Source organism: Lepus europaeus, chromosome 1 (genome assembly GCF_033115175.1).
Source record: "Lepus europaeus isolate LE1 chromosome 1, mLepTim1.pri, whole genome shotgun sequence".
Taxonomy (NCBI): Eukaryota; Metazoa; Chordata; class Mammalia; order Lagomorpha; family Leporidae; genus Lepus; species Lepus europaeus.
In genome coordinates this window covers 111,621,702-111,649,221 of record NC_084827.1, presented here as the reverse complement: position 1 = coordinate 111,649,221, position 27,520 = coordinate 111,621,702, and the positions used below count along the sequence as shown (strand labels likewise).

The 27,520-nt window shown below is 40.3% G+C and overlaps 1 protein-coding gene across 1 annotated transcript in view; it reads right to left on the bottom strand.

Annotated features, from left to right (window-relative positions):
- CERS6 (ceramide synthase 6) overlaps positions 1 to 27,520 on the bottom strand; it is a 345,732-nt gene that overhangs the window by 41,242 nt on the left and 276,970 nt on the right. The window contains exon 8 of the mRNA XM_062187587.1: positions 23,608 to 23,714. Coding sequence (XP_062043571.1) covers positions 23,608 to 23,714 — 107 coding nt within the window. The remainder of the gene's footprint in view (positions 1 to 23,607; positions 23,715 to 27,520) is intronic.

Sequence of the window (27,520 nt, the reverse complement as noted above, 5' to 3'; positions counted from 1 at the left end):
GCATATAGATAGATCACTAAAAATAAACCTATTTGCTCCTTTTGTTTTTTGTCTCACTGCTAAGCAACTTTTAAAACAAAGTCTGTGATATAGGATGGGTTCTTCATTATCACTGCTCTACAGAACATAATTGTTTGTAAGACTGCTAAATAATGTACATTATTCCCAAAATATAATCTGATTAGCACTGCTGACTACTGATGGACAGCCAAACACTGCTATGTTGGGGTGTGTGCACCTTTTATTATTGACCAGTTTATTCATTTGAATGGTTCTGTATTAGCTTCTTATTTCTAGTGGCATAAGCTATACCAAGGACAAATGCTACTCAGATCTTTCTAAGACTGGGTTTTTCTTTCAGCTGTAAAGAGAGCAGGCAGCCCTTGGAACCTATGCAGGTGTTTGAACCAAGGCACGGTCCTGCTGGGCATCTCCAGGCAATGACTGATGATCATCTTATTTGTTTCCTTCTATATACTGAAAAGTCCATGTCCATGCTCTCCTCTTGCTCAATACCCACTCCCTTCCTCAATAAGAATCCTTTGCAGCAACTGCTCTATAAAGATTTCTTCCTGGAAGATCACCAACCTGCACATAATTGGCAAATCACAGAATTAAGAAATACTTGAACTAGAAGGTGTCTAATATTTATTTAATTCTCCCATTTAGAGATAACCATGCATGCACACTTCCACAATGACCAGTGATCTCATGTACCTGTTCTCCCTGGCAGTATTTGATATTGCAGACTGTTCCCTCTTTCTGAACAACACTGGATAAATAAAGTGTTGTCAATCTGACTTTTACTGATCAGTTTAGAGAAACCTGAGAAACTTTCCCAAGGATGAACTGTATTCAGGCACAAGAAAAGATTAACATTACAAGTGTCTGTTTCAATCCAAGTTCTTGGGAGAGACACCATCACCCTCTAACTCACCAATGCTTCACCATCACCATGCTTCAAGCTCCCTTCATAATCATCAGAAGTGGGCCAAGCAGCTGCCCAAGATGCTGGCATCCTACATGGGCTCCAGTTTGAGTCCTGGTTGCTCCACTTCCAATCCACCTCCCTGCTAATGTGCCTGGGAAAGCAGTGGCAGATGGGCCACACACTTGGACCCTTGCCACCCACATGGTGGATTTGGATGGAGTTCCAGGGCCCTGGCTTCAACTTGGTCCAGCCTCAGCTGTTGCAGCCATGTGGGGAGTGAACCAGCACATGGAAGACCCCTCTTCCTCTGTATCTCCCTATCTTTCTGCAACTCTATCTTTCAAATAAATAAATAGCATCTTAAAAATGATCATCAGAGGCTTTTGTTATGACTAGAAAAATTCACTATAACTATAGTCTTCTTCCTGTACTACAGTTCTTCTATATTTTAGAAAAATCAACTTTATGTGTTATTCTACAGTGAGATACTCATTGGATTAAATGGCAACTCTAGTAACTATGGTCAGAATTTTCTCTCCCTTTGCCAGTAGCAAAGTACATCATTTTTCATGCCCAGAAGTTCTCAGATGTAGAAACAGTAAGGAGCAGCAAATTGTCACTGCATACTAGAACAAGGACAGGGTGTTCATTTGAAGAGGAAAACTAGCCCTCTTGCTTTGCTTAGGAGGAAACATTCTGGATCCGTTCTTACGTGATTTGGAAATCTACTTGGTTATTCTTCAGGGTTCTCAAGATGCTGGCCCAGGGAAGCATATTCCGATTCTGGTTCTGAAGATGATACACAAATTGTAAACCTATTTGTTCATGTAAATGCAATGGCATTGCTTTATGTAAAATTTCAATACCATTAAGGCCTTTATATACTTGGCAAATATATTACTCAATATTATTTCCTTTTGCAGCAGGAAATAATTGATAGTCTCACCACGTTTTAATTACTAAAAAGCAATGCCCCGGGAATTCATGAAAGCAGCTGGTGTATTATTTATTTGATGTTGATAAGAGTAAACAAAACTATCATATAAACATACACGTATATAGCTATTTGATATGTATACCTAATAGTTATATCTATTTATCTATCTGTATCACATATACACAAGATGGCACCACTTTATTTCACATCTCTGTGATGAAAAGTAGGCCAGAAGATAAAAATAAACCATGATTCCAGTTGTGCATACAGCTATTTTCAAAATAAGGCAACCTTTCATGATCTTCCCTCAAACTTTGAAGGATGAATAGAGATCAAGTCTCCAAAAAACAAAGAGAAAAGAGAAAGAGAATAGTGACAAGTCAGTATATCCAGTGTGGGCACCGCAGTGCCCAGTGCCCTACGCACTATCCTTTCAAAGAGTTCAACTCAAGCAACCGCGGTAAGGGACAGTACAGGGGAGAAGTGCGAGGAAAGGGGCAGGTGGTAAAGAGTGGAAAATTGGAGTAGGACAATTAGGTCGGGTACGAGGGCTCAGGGGAAGACAGAGTTAAATTACACTACTGTGGCATTCAGAGCATTTCTCCTTGGTTTTGGAGGAAGCAAATAAAAAGGTTTATGCCTTATGAGATCGAAGTAAGTCACAGAAACTCAAACTATTTGTTTTGGGAGAATGCTGACGCGAAGGGGGATTTTAATTTAAGATGCAGACTACATCACAGAGACCTGCTGCTCCGGTTACCACACAAACTGCCGGCTATATAGAGAATGAGATGCAATGAAGCCTAGAGATAGGAGGCGGGGAAAGGAGGAACTGTGAACCACACCATGACAACAGTGCTTCTGGAAAGTGCCACGGGTCTGTTACTGAGGGTAGGAGATGTAGCTAAACTTCTCCTTAACTTCTGAATGGGGGTGGGGAACATAATTTGAATGAATGCAATCATACCACTAGGAGGTAAGGGAAAGGGGGCTCATGAATAATTCATTGCTTAGAGAGGCAGTCAAGCTCTGTTTCTTCCATAGGTCCTAACGGCAGCTTCGGCCTATTTTGGGAAGCACCTGCATTATTTCAGGACGCTACTGTACACACACTTGGCTTATAGGACAGGGTGCTGACCTTCTTTTAAAAAAATTGTTGACTTTGCACATTGTGCTCCTAACATAATGTAGACTTCTGGGAAGGGAGGTAATTTAAAGTACGTGTACACAAAGAAACATTCCTTTAGTGCTCTGTATACCTTCTGAACTGACTGAATAAGACAAGGTGAAATGGTGCTTTAACATCAGCTTGCATCCATGGCTTTACGGTGGTATTTGCCCTTCAGCAGCAGCAGCAGACAAGAGAGACTATCCTTAGTTCTCCCTGGGCTAGGCATAAGGAAAAGTAGGTGGGCTAAAATCTCGAGCAGTGGAAATGTAATAATAACTAGATGCTTTTCCTTATTTTGTTCATTTATTCTTAACCAAAGCACACAATAATAGTCATTAGTAAATACTTTGCTGTTACTGAAGGTTCACAATCTTTGGTGCTCCAGGTCTTCATCCTTAACACCAGTGACGGTTGCAGAGCACAACAGGTGTAGTGTGGAAGAGACCAGGTGGGAATGCAAGTGACCTCACATACTGCCTGGAGGTTATTTTGGTAACTAATCCCCAAAATTTCCTTATTTGATTAACATATGTTATTGGGTAGTAAATTATTCTATTTTATTGCATATATCTTCCTATATTTATTTAATTAAAAGATCATCTAAACATGTTAAGTAATTAAAATAATATATCTGTACCTCTCCACATTTAAAAGCATTTGGGATTGTTTCAGCCTGACCATTCTTACATGACCTCTAAAGTATTAAACATACTCAGAATCATTTCAGTGCACATGTTTGCCATGGGCTTTTGGAACAAGCCTTACAAGTATTTCCATGAATGCTATATAGTACATTTCTTTGCAGATGCTCAATATATAACCTAAAGGTCACAATACAATGTATGAGGGGCTTCAAAAAGCTAGAAGAAAAAGGAATTAAAAAAAAAAAAAAAGAGGACCTAAATGAAAGATCTCTATGAGTGAGATCCCAGTAGAAAGAACGGGCCATCAAAGAAAGAGGTACCTTTCTCTGAAGGGAGGAGTGAACCTCCACTTTGACTATGGTCTTGTCTAAATAAGATCGAAGTCGGCGAACTGAAAAGGCTTCCATAGCTTTGGCAGCTCATGACAAGAGCCGAGGGAGATTACTGACGCCATAAACAAGAGTGTCAATTTGTTAAGTCAACAACAGGAGTCACTGTGCATTTACTCCTCATGTAAGATCTCTGTCCTTAATGTGTTATTCAATGTGAATTAGTGCTATAACTAGTACTCAAACAGTATTTTACACTTTATGTTTCTGTGTGGGTGCAAACTGTTGAAATCTTTACTTAATATATACTAAACTGATCTTCTGTATATAAAGAGAATTGAAAATGAATTTTTTTTTTTTTGACAGAGTGGACAGTGAGAGAGAGACAGAGAGAAAGGTCTTCTTTTGCCGTTGGTTCACCCTCCAATGGCCGGCGCGGCCAGCGCGCTGTACTGATCCAAAGGCAGGAACCAGGTGCTTCTCCTGGTCTCCCATGCGGGTGCAGAGCCCAAAGCACTTGGGCCATCCTCCACTGCACTCCTGGGCCACAGCAGAGAGCTGGCCTGGAAGAGGGGCAACCGGGACAGAATCCGGCGTCCTGACCGGGACTAGAACCCGGTGTGCCGGCACCGCAAGGTGGAGGATTAGCCTATTGAGCTGTGGCGCCAGCAAAAATGAATCTTGATGTGAATGGGATGAGAGAGGGAGCGGGAGATGGGAGGGTTGCAGGTGGGAGGGAAGTTATGGGGGCGGGGAGGAGCCATTGAAATCCATAAGCTGTACTTGGGAAATTTATATTTACTAAATAAAAGTTGAAAAAAAGAAAAATGAATTAAAATGCAAGGCAGGTGTTTGTATGGTAGTTGTGCTGCTGCTTAGAGTGCCCACATCCCATACTGTGGTGCCTGGTTTGAATTCTGGCTGCTCAGCTTCCCACAAAGCTTCCTGCTTGTGCACACCTTAGGATGGCTCAAGTACTTGGGTCCCTGCCACTCAAGGAAGAGACTCGGATTGAGCTTTGGGCTCCTGGTTTTGGCTTGCAGACATCTAGGGAAAGAACCAGTGGATATAAGATATCTCCCTATTGGTCTTTCCATATTAAATAAAATGAACATAAATAAATATTTTTAAAAAGATGTTTATTTTGGTACAAAAAAGCTGAAGACTATATATGACAAAGCCTCAGCTAACATTATATTGAAGGGGTAAAAGCTGAAAGCATTTCCTCTAAGATCTGGAGCCACTGTCAATGCATTTGTTGAATACATTACTGGAAGCTTTAGCCAGAGTAATTTGGCAAGAGAAAAAAAGAGATGGTATACAAATAGGAAAGAAAGAAGTCAAATTATCCCTGCCTACAGATGACATGATTTCATATACAAAGAAACCTAAGACTCCACCAAGAGTCTATCAGATCTAATGATGAATTCAGTAAGAGAATAATGAATTCAGAGAGAGAGAGAGAGAGAGAGAGAGAGAGAGAGAGATCTTCCATCTGCTGGTTCACTCTCCAGATGACCATAACAGCCAAGGCTGTGTCAGGTAGAAGCCAGGAGTCAGGAGCTTCTTCTGAGCCTCACATGTGGGTGGCAGGGGCCCAAACACTTGGGCCATCTTAAACAGCTTTTCCCAGGCTATTAGCAGAGAGCTGGATTAGAGGTGGAAGTGGAGCAGCTGGGACTTGAACTGGCACACAGATGGGATGTCAGCACTGCAGGCCATATCTTAACCTACTATGCCACAATGATGGCCCCACAATACCAGATTTTAAGACGTACTACAAAGGTATAACCAGCCGCGGCGGCCATTGGAGGGTGAACCAACGGCAAAGGGAAGACCTTTCTCTCTGTCTCTCTCTCACTGTCCACTCTGCCTGTCAAAAAAAAAAAAAAAAAAAAAAAGGTACTATAACCAAGACACACAGACCAATGGAATAGAACAGAAATTCGAGAAATGAACCCACACATCTACAACCAACTGATCTTTGACAAAGATACCAAAAACATGCAATGGACAAAAGATAATCTCTTTAAAAAGTGGTGCTGGGAAAATTGGATATTCATACACAGAAAATTGAAACTTGATCCATACATGTCACTCTAGACAAAAAGCTACTCAAAATGGATACAACCTCTAAATAAAGACCTGAAACAATGAAACTGTTAGAAGAAAATATAAGCACTCCAAAAGCAATAATTTTTTGCCCCAAAATCATAGGCAACAAATGCAAAACTAGACAGATGGGATTATGTCAAACTAAGAGAAATCTTCACAGCAAAGGAAACAATCAATAGAATGAAGAGACAATCAACTGAATGGGAGAAAATGTTTCCAGACTATTCATCTGCCAAAGGATTAATATTAATATTCATATTACATAAGGAATCCAGAAAGCTCACCAACAGCAATAGCAATCCAGTTAGGAAATGGGGCAAAGGATCCAAACAGACATTTCCCAAAAGAAGAAATACACGAAAAAAATGCTCAGTGTTACCAGCCATCAGGGTGATGTAAATCAAAACCACAACGCACACTCATCTCACTCCAGTGAGGATGGCTATTATGAAAAAGACAAGTAATAGCAAATCCCTGTGAGGATACAGAGAAAAGGGAACTCTTACATATTGCTGAGGGGAGTGCAAATTAGTACAAACATTACGAAGAATGGTATGGAGATTCCTCAACAAACTTCAAAGTAGACCTGCCATATGACCCAGCAATCGCATTTCTGGATGTATATCCAAAGTCAGCATAGGAAAGAGATACTTGCACTGCTTGTTCATTGAGGACCATTCACAACAGTCCAGATAGGAATCAAGCTAGGTGTTCATCAGTAGATGAAAGGATGACAAAATATGGTATATATGCAAAGGAATATTATTTAACCATAATGAATCTTGACATCTGCAGAAAAAGGATGAAACTGGAGATTATGTTAAGTGAAATGAGCCAGACCCAGAAAGACAAATATTACATGTTCTCTCTCACATGTGGAGATTACAATAAAATACATCTGAACTTAGAACAGCAGTTACGAGAGCAGGGAAAGGTAGGGATGGGGAGGGCACTGAGGGAAGCTGGATAACACACACCATAACACTGTCAGAAGTTACCGATCTGAGTATTCAAAGAACTGGAAGAGAGGAGCTGGTAACCTCCAAACACAGAGAAATCTATGGAAACTAAAGGCTAATTTCTTGGCTAAGCTGGTTTTATGCTGTGTATATATGTTGAAATGTTTCACCGTAGCTTGTAAAAATGTGTAAGTATTCTATGTTAATCAAAAATCTTTACATAATAGAATAATTGGAATCCGTGCATAGTTGTGGGCATTTGGGAAGTGAACTAGCCAATGGACAATCTGTTGCTTTCTCTCCTCTTTTTCCATGAGCTTTGTGAAGAACACTTAAACACATAGATTTCGAAGAATGTTTGCACCAAAATAAACTTATCTTTTAATTCTATTTTCCATAAACTTTTTGATGTATCCTTATATTAGCCAACAAGGCATCACATCAATAAACAATACCATTATTTTCCAACAATTCTTTTTTTTTTTTTTTGACAGGCAGAGTGGATAGTGAGAGAGAGAGACAGAGAGAAAGGTCTTCCTTTTTGCCGTTGGTTCACCCTCCAATGGCCGCTGCGGCCGGTGCATCTCGCTGATCCGAAGCTAGGAGCCAGGTGCTTCTCCTGGTCTCCCATGCGGGTGCAGGGCCCAAGCACTTGGGCCATCCTCCACTGCACTCCCTGGCCATAGCAGAGAGCTGGCCTGGAAGAGGGGCAACCGGGATAGGATCCGGCGCCCCAACCGGGACTAGAACCCGTGTGCTGGCGCCGCAAGGCGGAGGATTAGCCTGTTAAGCCACGGCGCTGGCCTATTTTCCAACAATTCTAAGGCATGGGTTGTGACTGTGCAGGATACAAAGTAGTCTAATACACTATGTGAAAATTAGCTGTGAGTTTATGTCTGTCCATTCAAAAACTAAGACAGTGAAATTCAATTGTTGCAGTTATGCTGAGAGATGGACAGTTTGTTATGATTTGAGATGGGGCACCTCATAGATACCAAGATAAACCAGATGTGAAATCCTCAATGGTGACTCGGGATGACTGGAAAGAACTCTCTTACAGAAGTAAAAGTCATTACTCCATGGCAAATGCCCAAAACAGCACTTCTGCCTCAGAATCAACCCTTGGGACATTCGGATCTGGCTAAAAGGTCCATGAGAGTCTCACAGGCATGGAAAGCCATGACACGGTGGCAAAAAACAATCTAAATGAAAGACCCTGGTGAACAAGACCCCAGCAGAAGGAACAGGCCATCAAGGAGAGAGGCACCTTTCTCTGAAGGGAGGAAGGAACCTCCACTGTGACACGGCCTTGACTAAACAAGTTCAGAGTCGGTGAACTCAAGGGACTTCCATAGCCTAGACAGCTCATAGCAAGAGTCTCGGGTGATTGCTGACGTCACAAATAAGAGTGCCAATTGTTAAATCAACAACGGGAGTCACTGGGTACATGCTCCCCACGTAGGATCTCTGTCCTTAATGTGTTTTACTATGAAACTTAAAAACACTACTAATCGAACAATACCCTATACCTTGTGTGGTTGTGTGAGTGCAGCCTGTTGAAATCCTTGCTTAGTATATACTAAGTTGATCTTCAGTATATGAAGGTAATTGAAAATGAAACTCGATAAAGGGCGGGATGGGAGAGGGAGAGGGGAGGGCCACGGGAGGGAGGGAGGTTGGGGGGGAAGCCACAACAATACAAAAGCTGCACTTTGTAAATTCACATTTATGAAAAAAAAAAAAAGTCATTACTCCAGAACACTTCCTTGAATTTCCTAAGGCAGGGTAAAAGACATTCTTTTTTTTCTTTCTGTTTTTCCTTTTTTTTTTCCTTGCTGCCCTTGGATCTCTTGACAATTGCTCCTCTCTGTGCCTCTCTCAGGAGCCACTGTGCAAAACAGAATCAGCCAGCCCCACCAGGCTGCTAGCCCCAGTTTGCATTTTTAGCCAATCTACTTGTTTATCTATAGATTTATCCAGGCCCACCAGGCTGCTAGCCCCAGTTTGCATTTTTAGCCAATCTACTTGTTTATCTATAGATTTATCTATATCTATATCTGTAACTATACACACACACACACTGATTTTTCACTTCCTTACTTCCAACTCATCGGTATTTTGCATTATAAATTAAGCATTTCTGCTCTATGATCTGTTGTAGGCAATAGTTCTACAATATTTAGGGAACAATGGTATAGTTCTGTTCCTATCAATTCTGCTCATCAAAAACAGTCTAGCCCTTGGAGTGCTCCTGAGCACTCAGCTACTGAGTTGCTGCCATCTCTGTCTTCGCCTGTACCTATTTGGTATCACGAGGCAATGTGTGCTGCAAAGTACCAGTCACGACTGTGTCAAACTGAATGGGAAATTCTAGAACTTCACCAATCTAGTTGACAAAATGTGTTTATTTAAACATATATCATATTTATGATATATATATATAGAGAGAGAAGGGGAAAAGAGCAAGTGAGCATGGGTTACCATCTGCTGATCCATGCTCTGGATGGCTGGGGTGGGGGCACCAAACCTGGAAGCCAGGAACTCAACCCAAGTACCCCTCATGGGTGGCAAAGACCAACTATCTGAGCCTTCACCACTGTCCCTTAGGGTCTGCATTAGCAGGAAGCTGGAGTGAGGAGCTGAAGCCAGGTAACAAACCCAGGTGCTCTGATATGGGACATTGGCATCTTAACTGCTAGGCTAAACACCTGCCCTGACAAATACCAGTTGGTGGTTTTATAGTGCTGGATGTTCCTGGGCATGTGGGCTAATCAATATCTACGACTCCCAAATCCATATTGTGCCCAACACAGAACAGTCTCATAGTGAAAGTGGGTTAAATAGATCTATAAAGAAATGGCTCCTTGTCTATGAGGGATTTGCAGAGTGTTTTCTCTCTTGTCTGGGAAACAATACATAAAGACAGAAAGTTAAATGATAAAATATGATTAAGGCCCAGCCCCACCAAGGACAAGATTATCCTTGGTTCCATCTCCTTCACAACACCGCCATTCTCAGAGATGCACTCAGAGGCATGGGGGATGTTCTGCAAATGAAAGGACACAGCCAGGGTGTCCCGCACTGACACTGGGATTCTGCAGGGAAGGTTCCTGGGGTGGCTCTGCTTTTAGTCCAGAGAAGTAGCAAAGAGCAGGCACAAGCCCATCTACAGCAGAGCTTAGGACAATTAAGAAGGAGAGGAGCGCCTGTGACAACAGTGATAAATTGGGAGGAGAGACCCAGGGTCCAAGGTCAGGGTGGTGAAGGATAGAGAGGGAGGAGAGGACTAGTCCGGTAGACAACCACACCTTAGAGTGACATAAGCAAAGAGAAACTGAGCTGATGGCGCCTCTTCATTTGCTAAATTACATCCCATATAGCATCAGTTCTCTCAAGTAAGTGAGATCCTTGATCAAATGTATAATTGTCAAATTTCTGGCCCTTGCATTTTTCCCATAGGTGGATTACAAATACATTTTTATAATACATTAAAGAAAATTTTTTTTCCTCTTTCGCTCAGCAAGGGATTCTCTGTAGTGAATGGAGGAAGGGAGGGCACACTTAACAAGACATTGATTTGCTATAGAGAGCATGTTTTTTGTTGTTTACTCAAGTCACAAAAGGAAAAAAAAATAACTCCTTAACTGAGAGCATATTTGGTCTGTACCCCTCCCCTCATAGACAATATTAAGGATATTGGTGGGACCGGCGCCGTGGCACAGTAGGTTAATCCTCTGCCTGTGGCACCAGCATCCCATATGGGCGCCGGTTCTAGTCCTGGTTGCCCCTCTTCCGGTCCAGCTCTCTGCTCTGGCCTGGGAAAGAAGAAGAAGATGGCCTAGGTCTTTGGGCCCCTGCACCTGCATGGGAGACTGGGAAGAAGCACCTGGCTCCTGGCTTCGGATTAGCATAGCTCCGGCCATTTGGACCATCTGGGGAGTGAACCAATGGACAGAAGACCTTTCTTTCTCTCCCTCTCACTGTCTGTAACTCTATCTCTCGAATAAATAAATAAAATCTTAAAAAAAAATTGGTACTCTTTTTTTTTTTTTTTTAATTTTCTAAGGCAGACAGGATTTCTACAAGACAGTATTCCAGGGCTGAGTACATTTAGTACATCACTTCCCCTTCCCTAGTGCCTTAGTTATACTTAGCAGATTAAATCATAATGGCCCATCCAAAGAGTTGGCAAACTTCTGGAAAAGGACCAGACATTAAGCGTATTTTAGGCCCTGCAGGCCATAACTGTGCCACAGCTATGCAATCATGCCACTGTAGCAGAAGGTAGCCAAAAGTAACACATAAACAATGCTGTATTCTAACAAAACTTTATTTATAAAAACAGTCACTGGGCTGTTTTTTCCTACAAACACTAGTTTTGTTGCTCCTTGGTAGAAGCCTTTCAATCCTGATATTAAATTTTTGTGTTCACATGAAAAGAGACAAAACATCTTGATATTATTTCAACCCTACCTTATGTAGTAGAAATTAACTAACAGTAATAAATATAGGCATTTAAAAAAATGTATCAAAATACCTAATGGCCAAAAGATTAGGTTTCATCCTTTACCTTTAAAATATATTTAACACAAACTAGTGCCATGCAAATTTAAGAGCAAATTCAGGAATTTCAGGGGAAAAAAAAAAAAACCCCAGCATTTCCAAATTTGTGAATTAAGTCTAATCAGTCAATTTTCAGCTATTCAGAAAAGTAAATGTGCCATGTTACTTTGACCAAATATATTTTAAAAAATAAATAAGAAAAAAGCAGTTATTCTCCTATGAATTAAGCTTAATTTCAAATCTTGGCATGAAAAATGCCAAAAAGATGGCCAAGCCTCCTCTGCATCTTATTTTTTTTTCTTTTTCAACTGCAGAAACTTGTAGAGTAGACACTGGCAAATCATTCCTCGGTTCTGCAGGAGAGCTCAAAGGCAGTCATGTGTTAAGAAGGCACACACTTCTGCCTGATCAGTGGCACATCCCAAAGGCACATGCCTGATTCTAAGTCTCCTGCAGCCAAGGAGCTGGCACTGGGTGACAGATGAACAGGACATGCAGCGTCATCTTTAGGCCACAGGAGGAGGTTCTGACAAATGCGGCATGTCCATTCTTGGCAGGATAACAAGTTGTGAATCTGTGAATAGCAAGGACAGAACTAAGCTGTGCTTTATGAAATTCCGTGAGATTCTGTGAAAAGTAATAGTTCTTTCTGGTGGCTAAAGGCAGGTTAACAGCTAAGATTTGAGGGAGTAAGGGAAACTGTAAAACTTTGGCATCACAGGCTTACTAAGGATAGAAGAGGCAAAAACAAGTTTAGACCTCATGATTGGAGAGGGTGCTTGAAAACTTTTTTTCAAAAGTACCTATGGTTCCTTCATCTTGACTAGCTGGAGATTATAAAATGCAATACAATTTCTAGTCCTTGGCAATAGTGGAAATACCCACTTTTAACAGTAACAGCACATTTTGAAAAATGTTTAATAAACGTTAAGTACTTTATAGTTTTTAAAGCTCTTCTTCAAACAGTATTTCATTGATCCTTAATGTGTCTGTTATGGTAGTCGAGTGTTTCTTATTATCCATGTTTTACTGATGAGGACTTGGGTACAGAGAAGTACGTCTCTGATCTTCAGACACCGTGAGGGAGAAGTAGGACTCAAATCAAACAGTCTTCCTAACACTGTACAGTGCCACTTCCCTGCCAGGTCCTCTGTGGATTTGCCTACTTCTTTGCCAGCTTCTCATCTAATCGGAGATGATGACATTTATGATATCGTATCTTGGTGGAGGCAAAATGATAAAGGCAATAATTCTTAAAGATAGAACAACTGCCAGAGATGTATCTCATCAATTGCTTTTTAAATTTTTTAATGTATAAAAAGGGAACAAATTTCAAGTACTTCATATATACAGTTTTAAGAGCATAATGGTACTTCAGAAAGTAGTACTTTACTGTAGGAAAAAAAACAAAAACAAAAACAAATGGAAATAGTAAGGGCTTCTTGAATTGAACTGGTGTCGAAAGTCCAGAGTTCAGAGAGCCTGGTAAATCATTGACTAAATGAATCTGTTTTCCCTGTGCAGTAAGCGAGAAGCAGAATCTATCTAACTTCACAAAGATGTCAGGAGATCAACTAAAAAACAAAACAAAAAAACAGATGTGAGACCATTTAGAACTAAAGACTATCTAACTCATCCAATAAATATTTATTGAGTAGCCATTGTGAGCAAGGCATTATGATGGATGCTATGATATTGAGCACAATCTACTATCTGCTCTCTGGCAAATTGAAACTACAGCTTCATAAATTTTGAGAAATTGCTAGGAACATCAGGGACTACACACAAATAGAGTTCAGTAAAGAAAGATGCAGATCAATGAAAATGGTAATAGCTTGCAATGATGGATAGGTTTTTTTTTTTTCCCTCAAAAAAGACTAAATCACCCACTGATGACAAAGTAAAGGCTAAAAAAATACATTGTTGGGGCCAACACTGTGGCATGGTAGGTTAAGCCTCTGCCTGAGGCACTGGCATCCTATATGGGCACCAGTTCATGTCCCAGCTGCTCCTCTTCTGATCCAGCTCCCTGTTAATGGCCTGGGAAAAGCAGCAGAGGATAGCACAAGTGTTTGGGACCCTACTACCACATGAGAAACCAGGAAGAAGCTCCTGGTTCCTGGCTTCAGATCTGTAATTAAAAAATATTAAAAAATAACCAGCTCCAGATGTCGTGGTTATTTGGGAAGTGAACCAGTAGATGGAAGACCTCTGTCTCTCCCTCTGTCAATAACTCTGCCTTTCAAACAAATAAATAAATCTTAAAAAAAATACAGTGTTGTGTTGGACATAATTTTCCAAAAATTTAAATGTAAGAGAAAATATTTAAACTTTTAGTATTTTTTTAATATTGGTCAGATTAAGATGATACATGTATTTGGAGTACCAGTGGTTACCTTTTTGGTAATGGTAGTGCAACAGTATCCAAATATAGTACTGGGGCTTTCAAATACTGATTGTTACTCAAAATAGTTCAAGGAACATAATAAGTAGAAGTTTGACTAAAATTTGGTCCTGACCATATAGACTGTAAGAATAAATTATGGGGCCGGTGCCGTGGCTCACTTGGTTAATCCTCCACCTGCGACACCAGCATCCTACATGGGCACCGGGTTCTAGTCCCGGTTGCTCCTCTTCCTGTCCAGCTCTCTGCTGTGGCCCGGGAAGGCAGTGGAGGATGGCCCAAGTGCCTGGGCACCTGCACCTGTGTGGGAGACCAGGAAGAAGCACCTGGCTCCTGGCTTCGGATCTGTGTAGTTCCGGACGTAGCGGCCATTTGATTTGGGGGGTGAACCAATGGAAGGAAGACCTTTCTCTCTGTCTCTCTCTCTTTCTCACTGTCTAACTCTGTCAAATAAAAAAAAAAGAATAAATTATTATATATTTGGAGAAAACATTAACATGAAAGTCTATTGTAAACTGTATCAGCAGTGAAATGACCTTATCTATAGATGTCATTTGATAAAGGGACAATCAAATTCGATAAGAATGTTAAATGATAATTCCTACAAGAAAAGTCTTAAGTCATCTGCTAAATATTCATCGATTTGATAACTCTTGATAGAGTAACTATATCCATATGTTCACTCAGGATTTGGCAAATAGCTATGTAATTATGGTAGAGGAATGTTATTATTGTGAATAGGAAATACAGACCAATTATCTTGGCTTCCAAGATAGTTATATTATGAAGTTGTATGTTAGCAAAATGTCTGTTGATGCTTCTACAAAGATCAGCATCATAGAACTGCAGGAACAAGACTACTTTAGGGTCATTATATGATTCAATCATATGGGTATTAATTCAAAATAGCAATGTATTACCAATAGAAATGGAAAGGAAATCTACATTTTGAAGAATGGATATAACTTTAACAGTTGATTTGATTTACTGAAACTCAGAATCAGAGAAGGCAAGCATGGAAGCCAGTGAAAAAGGAGACTATAGAAATGGACAATGTTTATTTAATGAAGATAACAAGTAAGAGGGATAGAAGAGTTTTTGTTTGCTGTTGTCATTCAATATTTGCTGAGATGCCCAGAACAAGGCACTGTATAAAGCTCCAGGGTCAGACCTAGGCCAAAAGGTAGAAATATTGGGAGGTCCATTGTGACAGCCTGAGGAAGGATGCTAACAATTACTGCTATGCAGAATTGGAGGGGGACAATCTTCAGAGGAAGAGGATTTCTTCCACAGCCATTACCCAGGCACTATCTGAATTACGTGACTATAAAGACCTCTTCCCAAATTTGATAGACTGGGAACAACAAAAAGCCAGGCAAGGGAGTCTGCTGGGAGACTGTGTGCAATGAGGAAACAGTAAATTGCAGCTGCTGTCTCATTAATTACCCTCTAGCCAAAACAGGCTGGCAGGTTGCACGGCCAAGGGCAGCACAAAGGATATAAAGATTGCGCTTTCTGGGCTAAGTCATGTCTTGGGAATAGCAAGGCCAGGCATTGGCTGGGGTGACCCACAGAGGACGATGGCGCCATCAGGAAGGAACAACGAGGACAGATCTCTTGTGATGCCCTGCATGGGAACGTGTGGAGGTGGGCACCGCAAATGTCCTCCAGTGAGAAATGATCACCACTGCCCTGGACAGCAGCCCAGGCTGGAGAGAAAGGGAGAGCACTGCAAGAATGGGTCTGCCTTCCTGGCTTTGTGAGACACGATGAAGCGTTTCCCACACAGGACAGATGACTCACTCTAGGAAGCAAGCCATGGATACAATGTGGGGTGACTCCACGAGGGGGAAATGAATTCAAAGGTAGTGAATGTGGAATGGCACCAAAACAAGCTTGAGTCACTGGAGTTTTGTGAAGATGATCATAATAAAAACAGTAACAAGGCAAGAAATGGTATGGGGATGATTCCACACACACAGAATGAAACCAGATCCCTATCTTCCACTGTATACAAAATCTACCTCAAAGCAGAACACAGACCTAATCAAAGAGTTAAAACTACAAAACTCTCTGGAAAAAAACACAAGGATAAATGTTCATGATGTTGGATGTAGCAATGGTTTTTTATATACGACATCAAAAACACAAGTGACAAAAGAATAAATAAATATAATAATTTAAAAATGTTGAGCATTAAAACATACCATCAAGGAAGTAAGAAGATAACCCCAAGAAGGGGAGAAAATATTTGTAAGTTTTACATCTTGTAAGGGACCTGTGATCAGATATATAAATAACAAACTCTTACACTAATAAAGAGACAAATCCATTGAAATAGGTCAAAGATTTGAAATGCACGTGAGAAGCACAATACCATTTCACAGCCACCAGGATTAATATAATCAAGAGGACAATGACAAATGTTGACAAGGATATGGAGAAAGTCAAATCCTTACATGTGGTGTTACACCCTTAAAGTAGTGTTGCAATGTTGTAAGAGCTTGGTAGCTCTTTAAACAGTTAAACTTACTGTGTAACTGTACACCTAATTCCCAAAGAACTGAAAACAGGGTTCACACAAAAACTTGTACACAAATGCTAATAGTAGCATTGTTCATAACAGCCACTCTATCACTTGGTGAATGAGTAAATACAACAAGCTACAGCCATATGATAGAATATTATTCATCAATAAGGAGTGAAATATTGATGTATATCATCACATAGATAAACCTTGAAAATTTTACACTTCCTGAAAGGACTCAATCATAAAGACCATGTTGTATGAAGCCATTTATATAAAAAGTCCAGAATAGGCAAATATACAGAGACAGGCTGTAGATTAATCACTGCCAGGGACTGGTGGAGGAAGAATGGAGAGTGAGTGCTGATGGGTGTATCGTTTGGGAATTACAAAAATATCCTAACAGTGACTGTGGTGATGGCTGCACAACTCTGTGACTGTACTACAAACCACTGAGTTGTATCATTTAAAAGGGTGAATTTTGTGGCATGTTAAATATACTGCAACATAGTTGATGTTTTAAAATCAACATGCTAATACACATGTAAATCTCTACTCCAGTATATGGTTAATTATCTAAGAAGGATGCCCCTAAGTCTTTTTAAATTAACATTTTTCAATTAAAAGGCAATGCATACTTACTTTAGAAAGATTAAAACAGAGAAAGTAGAAACAGAGAAATAATCTCTCATACAACTGCATCCCAGAGACAACTTGCTACAAAGGTAACTTCCTTTCTGTTTTGCCAAACTTTGTAAATTTTTAAAAATGAGGCTCTAGTACTATGTCTTGCATTTCTCTTGTTGCAGCATTGACATTTCCCCACATGCATGCCTCTGACAGTAGTGCAGAAGCACATGCAGGGACACTGGCAGAGAACTAGAAGAGTGGTTCGTTACCATGCTGCACCTTAGCATCCTTAAAAACCCATGTTCATGGGGTAGGTGTTTGGCTCAGCAGTAAGGATGCTGCTATCCCATATCAGAGGCCCTGGGATCAAGTCCTGGCTCCACTCGGAATTCCAACTTCCTGATAATGGTAGGCTGCAGGTGATGGCTCAGGGACCTGAGTATCTGGCACCCACAAGGGAGCCCAAGGTTGAATTCTTAGACCCTGGCCCACTCCCAACTCTTGTGGGCATTTCGGGAGTGAATCGGTGAATAGAAGATCCCCTTCCCCCACTTTCAAGCAAACAAACAAACAAAAAACCATGCTCAGGCTACATCAAGAACAATGAAATCAGTGTTTCCAAAGGTAGGGGTTGGGGTCTCAGTTGCACTTCAAGAATCCAATGCACAGCCACAGGTAGGAACCACCGGGTGTGTGGTATGAGACTTCTGCCATCCCAGATCTCAGCTTTCGCTTCTAGAATACTTGTGTTTAGTCCAGAGGCTGTATTCTGAATTTATTTTTACTTACGGTGAGGTTAAATTTTTTTTTAAAATAATTTTGTCATTTCTATTTCTCTGAACTATTCAGTCATTTCAAATACTTTATTGACTTATTAGCATTTTTTCTCACTTTTTAAAAAAGATTTATTTATTTGAAAGGCAGAGTTAGAGAGAGAGAGAGAATTACAGAGAGAGATTTTCCATCTGCTAGTTCACTTCCCAAATGGTCACAAAAGCTGGAGCTGAGCTGATCTGAAGCTAGAAGCCGGGAACTTTTTCTGGGCCTCCCACTCAGGTGCAGGGGCCCAAGGACTTGGGCCATCTTCTGCTGCTTTCCCAGGCACATTAGCAGGGAGCTGGATTGGAAGAGGAGCAGCCAGGACTTGAATAAGTGTCCATATGGGATGCCGGTACTGTAGGCAGTGGCTTTACCTACTCCACCATAGCACCGACCCCTCATTCTTTTTTTTTTTTTCCTAAGATTTATTATTCAAAGGGAAAAGTGGGGTGGGGAGAGAGAGAGAGATTGAGATTCTTCCATTCTCTCTAAATGGCGGCAACAGCTAGGTCCGGGCCAGGCAGAGGCCAGGATCCAGGAACTCCATCCTGGTCTCCAACATGGATGGCAGAGGCCCAAGCATCTGAGCTGCCTCCATTGTATTTCATTGAGGCACATTAGCAGACAGCCAGAATGGAAGATTAGAGTAGCCCAGATCCAAACTGGCACTCTGATAAGGGATGCTAGTGTTGCAAACAGCAACTTAATTTGCTGTAGCACAATCCTGGCTCCTGTAACTCATTCCTGAAAGACCTTTTGTTTCATACTAAATAGGAAATCTCAACTTTTTAAGAAAAGTCAGTGCTGACCTAACAATTACTATGAATATATTTTATTTACCTCTATAGAGATAATAACTAATTTAATGGCCACAAAAACCTCTTAGGTAGATAGCAACATCACTCATATTTGAGGGATGAGATGACAAAGCTGTTAATGGAGGGTGAAAAAGGATATGAACCCAGGCACTCTGATTCAAATGTCCCAGCTAGCCACAGCACTGTCATGACTCACATGAACAACAGCAAACAGTAGACCTAAGAATGTCAACCCAGATGCCCAGACACCAGTAAATATGTAGAATCTGGTTACTGACAAAAGCTGTGGGATTGGTTTTCTTTTTCTTCTAGAACTGCACTCTCCGATATGCTAACACATGACTAGGGAATATGCGCAATGTAGCTAGCCTAAATTTAGAGACACAGTGATATGAAACATATCTGATTTCAAAGATTTGGCATTTAAAGAGTGTAATTGTTAATATTTTAAAAATTTTAATATTTAATTACTTAACATTGGTATGTTAAAATATTATTTTGAATGCATGGAGTTAAACAAGTATGTTATTTAAATACATAATACCTTTTTGCTTTTCACATACAAAATCACCATTAAGACTGAATGATATTTCTGTTGGGTGGTGTTGTTCCAGAAGGGTGTACTGTGGCTGGAGCAATGGTGTGTGGTTCGAAAAAAAGCTGATCATGGTGGATGCTGTCCCTGAGGAGCATGGGTCAAAGATAAAACAGAGAAGGAGCCAGGTGTTGCTAAACCCACCAATTACAAGCATTTCGATGGCTCTTGAGGGAACACAGATATAGTTAGGAGCAACCTGGAAGGTACAGCTGGTGATTCCAAAGAAACTGGTTGAAAACAAACAGGGATAGAGGGAACAAGGAATGAGTTCATTTTTATTTTTAACCTGAAGTACATCTTTGAAGAAACAGGTCTATGAAATTCTTATTAGAAATGAAGTCCATTCTATGTGCACCTTCTCATCCACAGGTGAGTGGCTATTTAGCATACATATTTTATCTGGTACAACGTATTATTTTCCCAACAGAGCTCCTCAGGATATGCAACAAAATTACTCCAATATTGATAATCAATTTATATTACCTATGTCCAGTAAAAGTCCAGAAAATAATTTATAGACTTTAGTCCTCCTTCCCCGGATTAAAATAAACCAGAGTCCAGAAGGGAGGACCTGTAGGAATTCAACAGCAAGTACCTCAAGAGAAGTCCTAGGTCTAATTTAATTCTCAGCATCCAGGCAAACACTGGTTACACAGCAAGTAACCAATAACTCTCCACTAACACCCTAGAGAATGACAGTCCATGGATGTAAGCAATATGGGAGATCAGAGACTAGGCATTTTGGACTAATAAGCTCACTGCTACAGTGATGACCAAGCAAATGGGGCAAGTACTTAGACGTGTCAATCCAAAGTTGGAAACACCTCCTAAAACATGGCTTCGTAGTATTTTTTGACCCTCCTCTATCTGTAGAAAGACTGCCTTAAAAAGAATTAATCCTGAGTTCCAAAAGACCTTTGACAAAAGTTTTTCATATACTTTTTAACAATACAGGGAAACAGTAGGCAAGATGACAGAGCGATTGGAAGGCTTTAGTTACCAGTGGAAAAATTACACAGAAGACAGTGTTTGGGGGATTGAGGTCAATCTAAAAAAATTCCCTAGTGGTGTACCAGGAGTCCCTCCTGCTCAATACTTTTCTTCGGTGAGTTGCAGCAAGCATAAAAGGCATATTAGCAAGTAACATAAAGCTGGAAGGGCTAAGCATCACATTAAATGTCATAAAGAGTCTTCACTTGGGGTAGGATAATGTCTGAAAATGGTATGATGAAATCTAACAGGAATAAAGGTAGTGTTGGTAATTAGGTATAAAAATAAGTCATAATTACAAATAAAAACATAAAAATGCAAAAAACTCAGGATAAGAGAGACCTAATCTGGCAGCAACTCCTGTGTATCAGATCACAGAGCAATGTGAAAGTTGCTTAAAAAGCTCACTCCAGGATGCTGTGCTAAATAAAATTGTTAATTCTCTTATATTTTGTACCAGCCAGCCCACATTCAGAGCATCATGACGAGGAATTCTGGGGAACACACAAAGGAGAACAAGTAGCACAGTGGAAAGGATTACAGAGGCTTTCTGAGAAGAAAAGCCTACTAACGACGAAATACTTAAACTCTTCACTCTGTTGGGAGCAGGTGTTTGGCTGTCAAGATGCCCACCTCCCACAATTGGAGTACCTGGTTCTAGCTCCTGACTCCAATGTTTTGCTAACGAAGCCCCTGAGAAGCAGCGGTGATGGCGCAGGCAATTAGGTTTCTGCTATCCAGGTGGGAGACCTTGATTGAGTTCCCAGCTCTTGACTTCAGCCCTGCTCCAGGCGAGACCACTGCAGGCAGTTGAGGAGTGAACCAAAGTGTGGCAGCACTTGGACTCACTCTCCTGCCCTTCCTCCTGTCTCTCTCATACATATATACATACTTCCATTTTAAAACCTCCACTCTCTTGAGAGTTTCCCACTAGAAGTGGTGCGGTACACTCATCCTATTTTCCAGAAGGTACATTTTTGAGCAGGGGAGGGAGCATAAATCCCCCAGGACAAAATCACAGACAACATACACAGTTTACAAATAGCTTCATGGGACTCTACACCAGTTTAGAAGTTAGTGTAGAGGTTTAGAATGACGTAGTTATTAGTTTAGAAGTTATAAAGACCTGTATTTCATTTAAAAAGGTACTTTGTATGTTTGTTTTTAATCTCTGAAGCAAGGTCCCTGATCAAGGAAACCAACAGGAAAATTTTATCGTGGACAGAGGAAGTAGGGGAGGAGATCAGAGGAGCAGGTAACCTGAGTGTGCCTTGTCAAAACTAGGATTCCCCAGTCTAAAAGAATTTTTAAAAATAATTTCATAATATCAACATGAGTTTTTTGAACCTTGTTATTGACACTAAAATGTACATAATAATGATGTTCATTACACTCCAGTAATTGAAGCAAGATGAAAACAAAGGTCATGTAAGCACTAACATAACTTACTGGGCATACCTGAAAAGGGTTTTATTCACTAGATGCACAATTGCAACAGCAGCAGATAGAGAAGTGATTCCTTGTATTATAAACAGTAAATGTTTCTCTCCACGAGTTGTTTCTAAAAATGTGGCTGTGCTAGGAGGCATACTAGCAAGTCCTACAGCATTTGCAGTGTAAGCTCCTGCATTGTGTTGAGTTACCAGGACTCTCCTAGGCAGTATGGGTCATCACCACAGGGCATACCTTGGAGCTATTATATTTGTAGCATGATACAATTGCTGTGTTCCGGGGTCTATGTGTTCACTAACTCTTCACTGCCGAAACCTTAAGAGCTTTCACCTACTAACCTGAAGGAAAGAGAAGAGCTGTGTTTGAATTGTAATTCCACCCCTGATTGGACAGTAAGCAGATCAAGGTACTGCAGAGTGATGCTAACTTCTTTAAACCAAGTTGTCAGCAGGAAAAGCTTTCTATCATTCTTCTGAGAAGGCATTTCCTGCGTTTTGGTTGAATTTTATTTAAATTCTTAATGCTAGTTCTGCTAATAATCTTGAAGCACCTCCAACCCTGAAATAATTACGGACACATTATATGTAAAATTGTTTTCAGCGTTTCCTACCCACAATCCTATTAAGCCATAATGAGGTTTTACAAATGTCTGTTGCACACACACAGTGCTGCTGCTTAGAAATGAATTTCATAATGACTAAGCGTTCAATAGGGCCGTGACCCTCAAGGAGAAGTTGTGTATGTGTGAATGTGTGTGTGTGTGTGTGTACTTCTTTAACAGAACCCCAGTGACACATATTATTCACTTAGAGCCCCAACTTTTTCTACTAGGATGGAAAGTCATGATATTACTGCATCCTGTTATTTCTCTATGCTTTCCAATTTCCATTGTTTTAATTCCCCATTCAAATCTTTCTTTCAAAATGCAAAAAGAATCTACCAGCAGTGAAAGACTTCATGTAGTATGGAGGTTCTTCCCCACCCCCTTCATTCAAGCATTGCTTTCCAGGAAAAAAGATTAATGGCAGTGGACCTATTTCCTGTGGAAAGGACTGTCAAATTCCATCAAAATCCGTCATATCCCTCCCTTAGTTCTTAACACAAGAAAAGACATCCGCACACTCAGGAGCCAGAGACAATATCAGGGGTTATTTTTGAGTTTTCCCTTCCATCTGCTTTAGCTATAACCACAGCTGATGAGGAGAATCACTCTGCACAGTGGCTTGCAAGCCAGCAGAACCGTCAGGAAGATGTTAGCAATATAGATTGCTAAGCCTCAGCTCTGGATTTTGACTTGGCCAGCAAGGGGTTAGGCCCAACAAATGTGGGTGCCTAAGACATTCCCAGGTACGGTTGCTGCTGCTGGTCCAGGAACAGCTTTTTGTGAACCTCTGGAGGAGGTCCCTAACACACAAACTGTAGCAGCACCACCCTTCCTTCCTTCATTCAACCCCCTGCAGATGAGGTTCTTCTGTCACACTCGAGTGTCTCCAATGACAAGCAGCATTCTGGGGCTTCAGGACCTAGGGAAGCCTCATCCTTTCCAAACCATCATGTGAAAAACGAGTAAAGAGTGCAACTTTCTTCTGGACGGAGATATCAGACTGTTTCTCAAGTCCCTCTCCCGCTACCTTTAAGCTTCTTACTAAGTGCTTGGAGTGAAATTCCCAGCTTACATAAAAGGAGTGGCTCTGTCATTCAAGAAGACTGGCATACTCACCAGAGAGGAAATATACCCAGTCGGGTGGTGATGAAAACCATGGCAAACATAACAAACAGGAGATCACACATTTTCTGAAACTTGGCATAGTTTGCCATTTTGGCAGCCTGCGAAAGGAAGGAGTGTGACATATTAATTTAGTTAAGCTGATAAATGAAAAGTTTCTTTCAATATGCATGAGTTCCCTATAAGATATAACTTATGAGGGGCATAAAATTGCCTGCTACTTTGAAATGTCATGCATCACGCATCAGTATTTATAAATTACCCGTAAGTTGAGCGAAATGCAGTATTAGCCATAACTAGAACCACTGACTATCACAGATTTAATGCAATATTCAGCAACCTGAAAAATTCAATTATATGGTTGATTTCAGGAAAACAGAGAGAAAAATAAGAAATTCTTGCATTATAGATGGCATTAGCAAGCCAAAGTCACCATCACAGAAATTTGGCATAACGGGTCAAAACAGAAGATACTGGATAATCCTTTAAACCTTTAATGGGTTCAGAATACCAGGGCCACAAACTTTGTGGAGACTCTGTGGAGCTTTTATGCATTTTTCTTCCTTTCTTTGTAGAATTATAGGTTTTCTCTGAACAGACAGAGTTCTGGGGGAAGACAGTTTCTTGGCTTACTTTCACAAACTTAGAAATGAAGAAAGTGTCAAGATCATGTTATTTCAACTAATCCACTGAGGTAGACTTTTCAGTTACATTAATGGCTCATTTTCTAGATGAAAGTCACACGTGGTCAGAGTATCTGTGAGAAATACTCCTACAACTTATGACAGTGATTCAAGTGACCACATTGTTCGTTACAAATTAGTCTAGGGGAGAAATTACATCTCTCTCTCTCTACCATCTCTCTCTCTCTCTCTCTTTTTTTTTTTTTTTTTTACAGATGATTAGATGATTCTAAGCAAGAACGTGTGAGACACACAACACAATTTTGCTTGATGACCTCTTTTCACATTTTTACAGAGTTTGCAGCACCTGCACTTCGGGTTCTAAACTGAAGATATCTTCTGAATTCATAACATTATTTTCTACTTGGAAATTTAAATTAGCTGAGTCAACCTTGAAAAAGATTGTTGACAGTATCCAAAGAAGTTACAATTTAATACTTAAAGTAAAGCACAGAGCCATGAAAGAAATGTATTGCAGGGGCTGGTGCTGTGGCAGAGCGGAAAAAGCTGCCACCTGAAGCGCCAGCATCCCATATGGGTGCCGGTTTGAGCCCCCACTGCTCCACTTCCGATCCAGCTCTCTGCTGTGGCCTGGGAAAGTAGTAAAAGATGGCCCAAGTGCTTGGGCCCCTGCACCTGTGTGGGAGACCTGGAAGAAGCGCCTGGCTCCTGGGTTTGGACAGGCGCAGCTCTGGCCATTGCAGCCATCCGGGGAGTGAACCAGCGGATAGAAGACCTTTCTCTCTCTCCCTCTCTGTGCCTCTGCCTTTCTGTAATTCTACCTTTCAAATAAATAAATAAATCTTAAAAAAAAAATAAGAAATGTATTCCAAAGGGGGATATCTATTAATGGAGTGGAAGCCAGGATTATCAGCTTTGAATTTCATGAATAATTTGGGTGTAACATGTAATTATGTTAAAAGAAAGTGCTCCTTCTGCTTTCTTCTGGCTAGGTGAGCCACGTTATTTTTCTTTTATATTCATTCACTAGACTTCAGCAAATAAGCATTAAGCATTGACTCTTCCGAAATGTCCAAGGCTGTGGAGCTCATTTTGAAGGGCTGACAGTAGATATAGCTCATCAACTGGACAGCCTCAAGCATTATTTTATAACGTTAAAGAGAATCCAGGTGGTGAAGAACATTTGCTTTAAGCCACATGACTGGGATTCCTGCAGTTTTGTTTTTTTTTTAATAGCTAAAAGTAATAGATGGTAATTCAATTAATATTTTCTGAATCATGACTCTAACCACCATTTCCACAGGCTTTAAGGTCAGCTGGTTGTGCAGGATTGATTTCAAAACTCAGGTTGCTGTGTAGATTTCTACTTCTAAGCAAAGTTAATATTTAACCAAATGATAACCGATTTTCAGGGAACTTCCATATGCTAATCACATTCTCCTTTAACATATGGTGAATTGAGTTGAGCTTGAATCACTTGAAAGTCACAGTGTCAAATGGTTACCTATCTTATCTGGAGTATGAGGAGTATTTTTCTTAAAGGGGCCAGAATAATTAATAAAGTACTGTATTTACTTCAAATTTTAATTGCTTTTATAGTAGATTAAGTTTTATGGCCTAGGATTTCTGCTTATAGAGCAATAACAGATCATTGGAGGGCATTTCTATATTCACAGTAACAGTAAATGTTTCTTTTTTTTAAGATTTTTATTTATTTATTGGAGAGGTAGAATTACAGACAGTGAGAGGAAGAGACAGAGAGAGCAGTCTTCCTTCTGTTGGTTCACTCCCCAAATGGCCGCAACGGCTGGAGCTGCACTGACCTGAAGCCAGGAGCCAGGAGCTTCTTCTGGGTCTCCCATGTGGGTGCAGGGGCCCAAGGACTTGTGCCATTTTCTACTGCTTTCCCAGGCCATAGCAGAGAGCTGGATTGGAAGAGGAGCAGCCAGGACTAGAAACGGTGCCCATATGGGATGCCTGCACCGCAGGCAGAGGATGTGTCACAGCGCTGGCCCCAACAGTAAATGTTTCAAAGGAGGTAAAACTGTGGCCCAACAGTGACAAAAAATCAGAATCCAGATTCTAAGACCCATTTCTACATGGAATTTATATTACTATAAGCTAATTTTGATCAGTTATATATATTTCTTAATATAAAGTGAAAAAACTTTTGTTCAATCATATAATATGGAATATGACTTTGTACATCATTAAGAATAAGTGCCACATCAAGATTTGCCTTAGGAATTTTAAATGTTTTTGAATATTTTAGTTATTTATTTATTTGTCTTATCACTTTAATAATTCTAAACTATAAGGGTTTAGAAATTTATTTTAATATAACCAGTATTTCCACACTCTTTTTGTATTTTTATGCAAAGAAAACATTTCTATTTATAATTTGCAATTCATATACAACTTTCACTGTAAAAATACTAGAGCAATACGTGTGTTAGCAATAAAAATTCTGATGAGGGGCTGGCATTGTGGTGCAGCAGGTGACTCTGGCATCCCATACGGGCACCAGTTCATATCCTGGCTGCTTCACTTCCAATTAAACTCCCTGCTAATGACCTGGATAAAACAGTGCAAGACGGCTCAAGTGTTTGGGCCCCTGCCACCCACTTGGTGATCTGGATGAAGCTCCTGGCTTTGGCCTGGCCTACCCCTGGCTGTTGAGGCCATTTGGGGAAGTGAACCAGTAGATGGAAGATATATATGTCTCTCTTTCTTTCTCTGTCTTTCCATCTTTGTCACTTTGACATTAAAAATAAATAAATATCAAAAAATTATGATGAATATTTAATTTCACTGGTATATGCAGCTCCCTTTAATAAATAGTTAAATACCTTTTCCATATAAATCAGTATGAAACTCTTTACACAAGAAAGAAAACCTATTCAAATAATGGTCTTTCTATTGTGAAATCATACATTCCTTAAGAGTCAAGTAGTAAAGATTTTCATTGTTCTATTAATCTAGAATGCTAACATGATGGCCTTTTTAAAATTAAAGTTTATATTAAAGTCGCATTATCACCAATTTAATCCACAAAGAAATCCTGCAATTTCAAAGCAGTCATTAACTATTGACCCTAAGCACCATATAGCATAACAGAGGACTCCTGATGATCTTGGGTACTTCCTCAATTCTGGATTTTCTGTTTTTTTTTTTTTTTTTTTTTTTTTTTTAAGATTTATTTATTTGAAAGGCAGAGTTAGAAAGAAGGGGACAGAGAGAGATCTTCCATCCACTGGTTCACT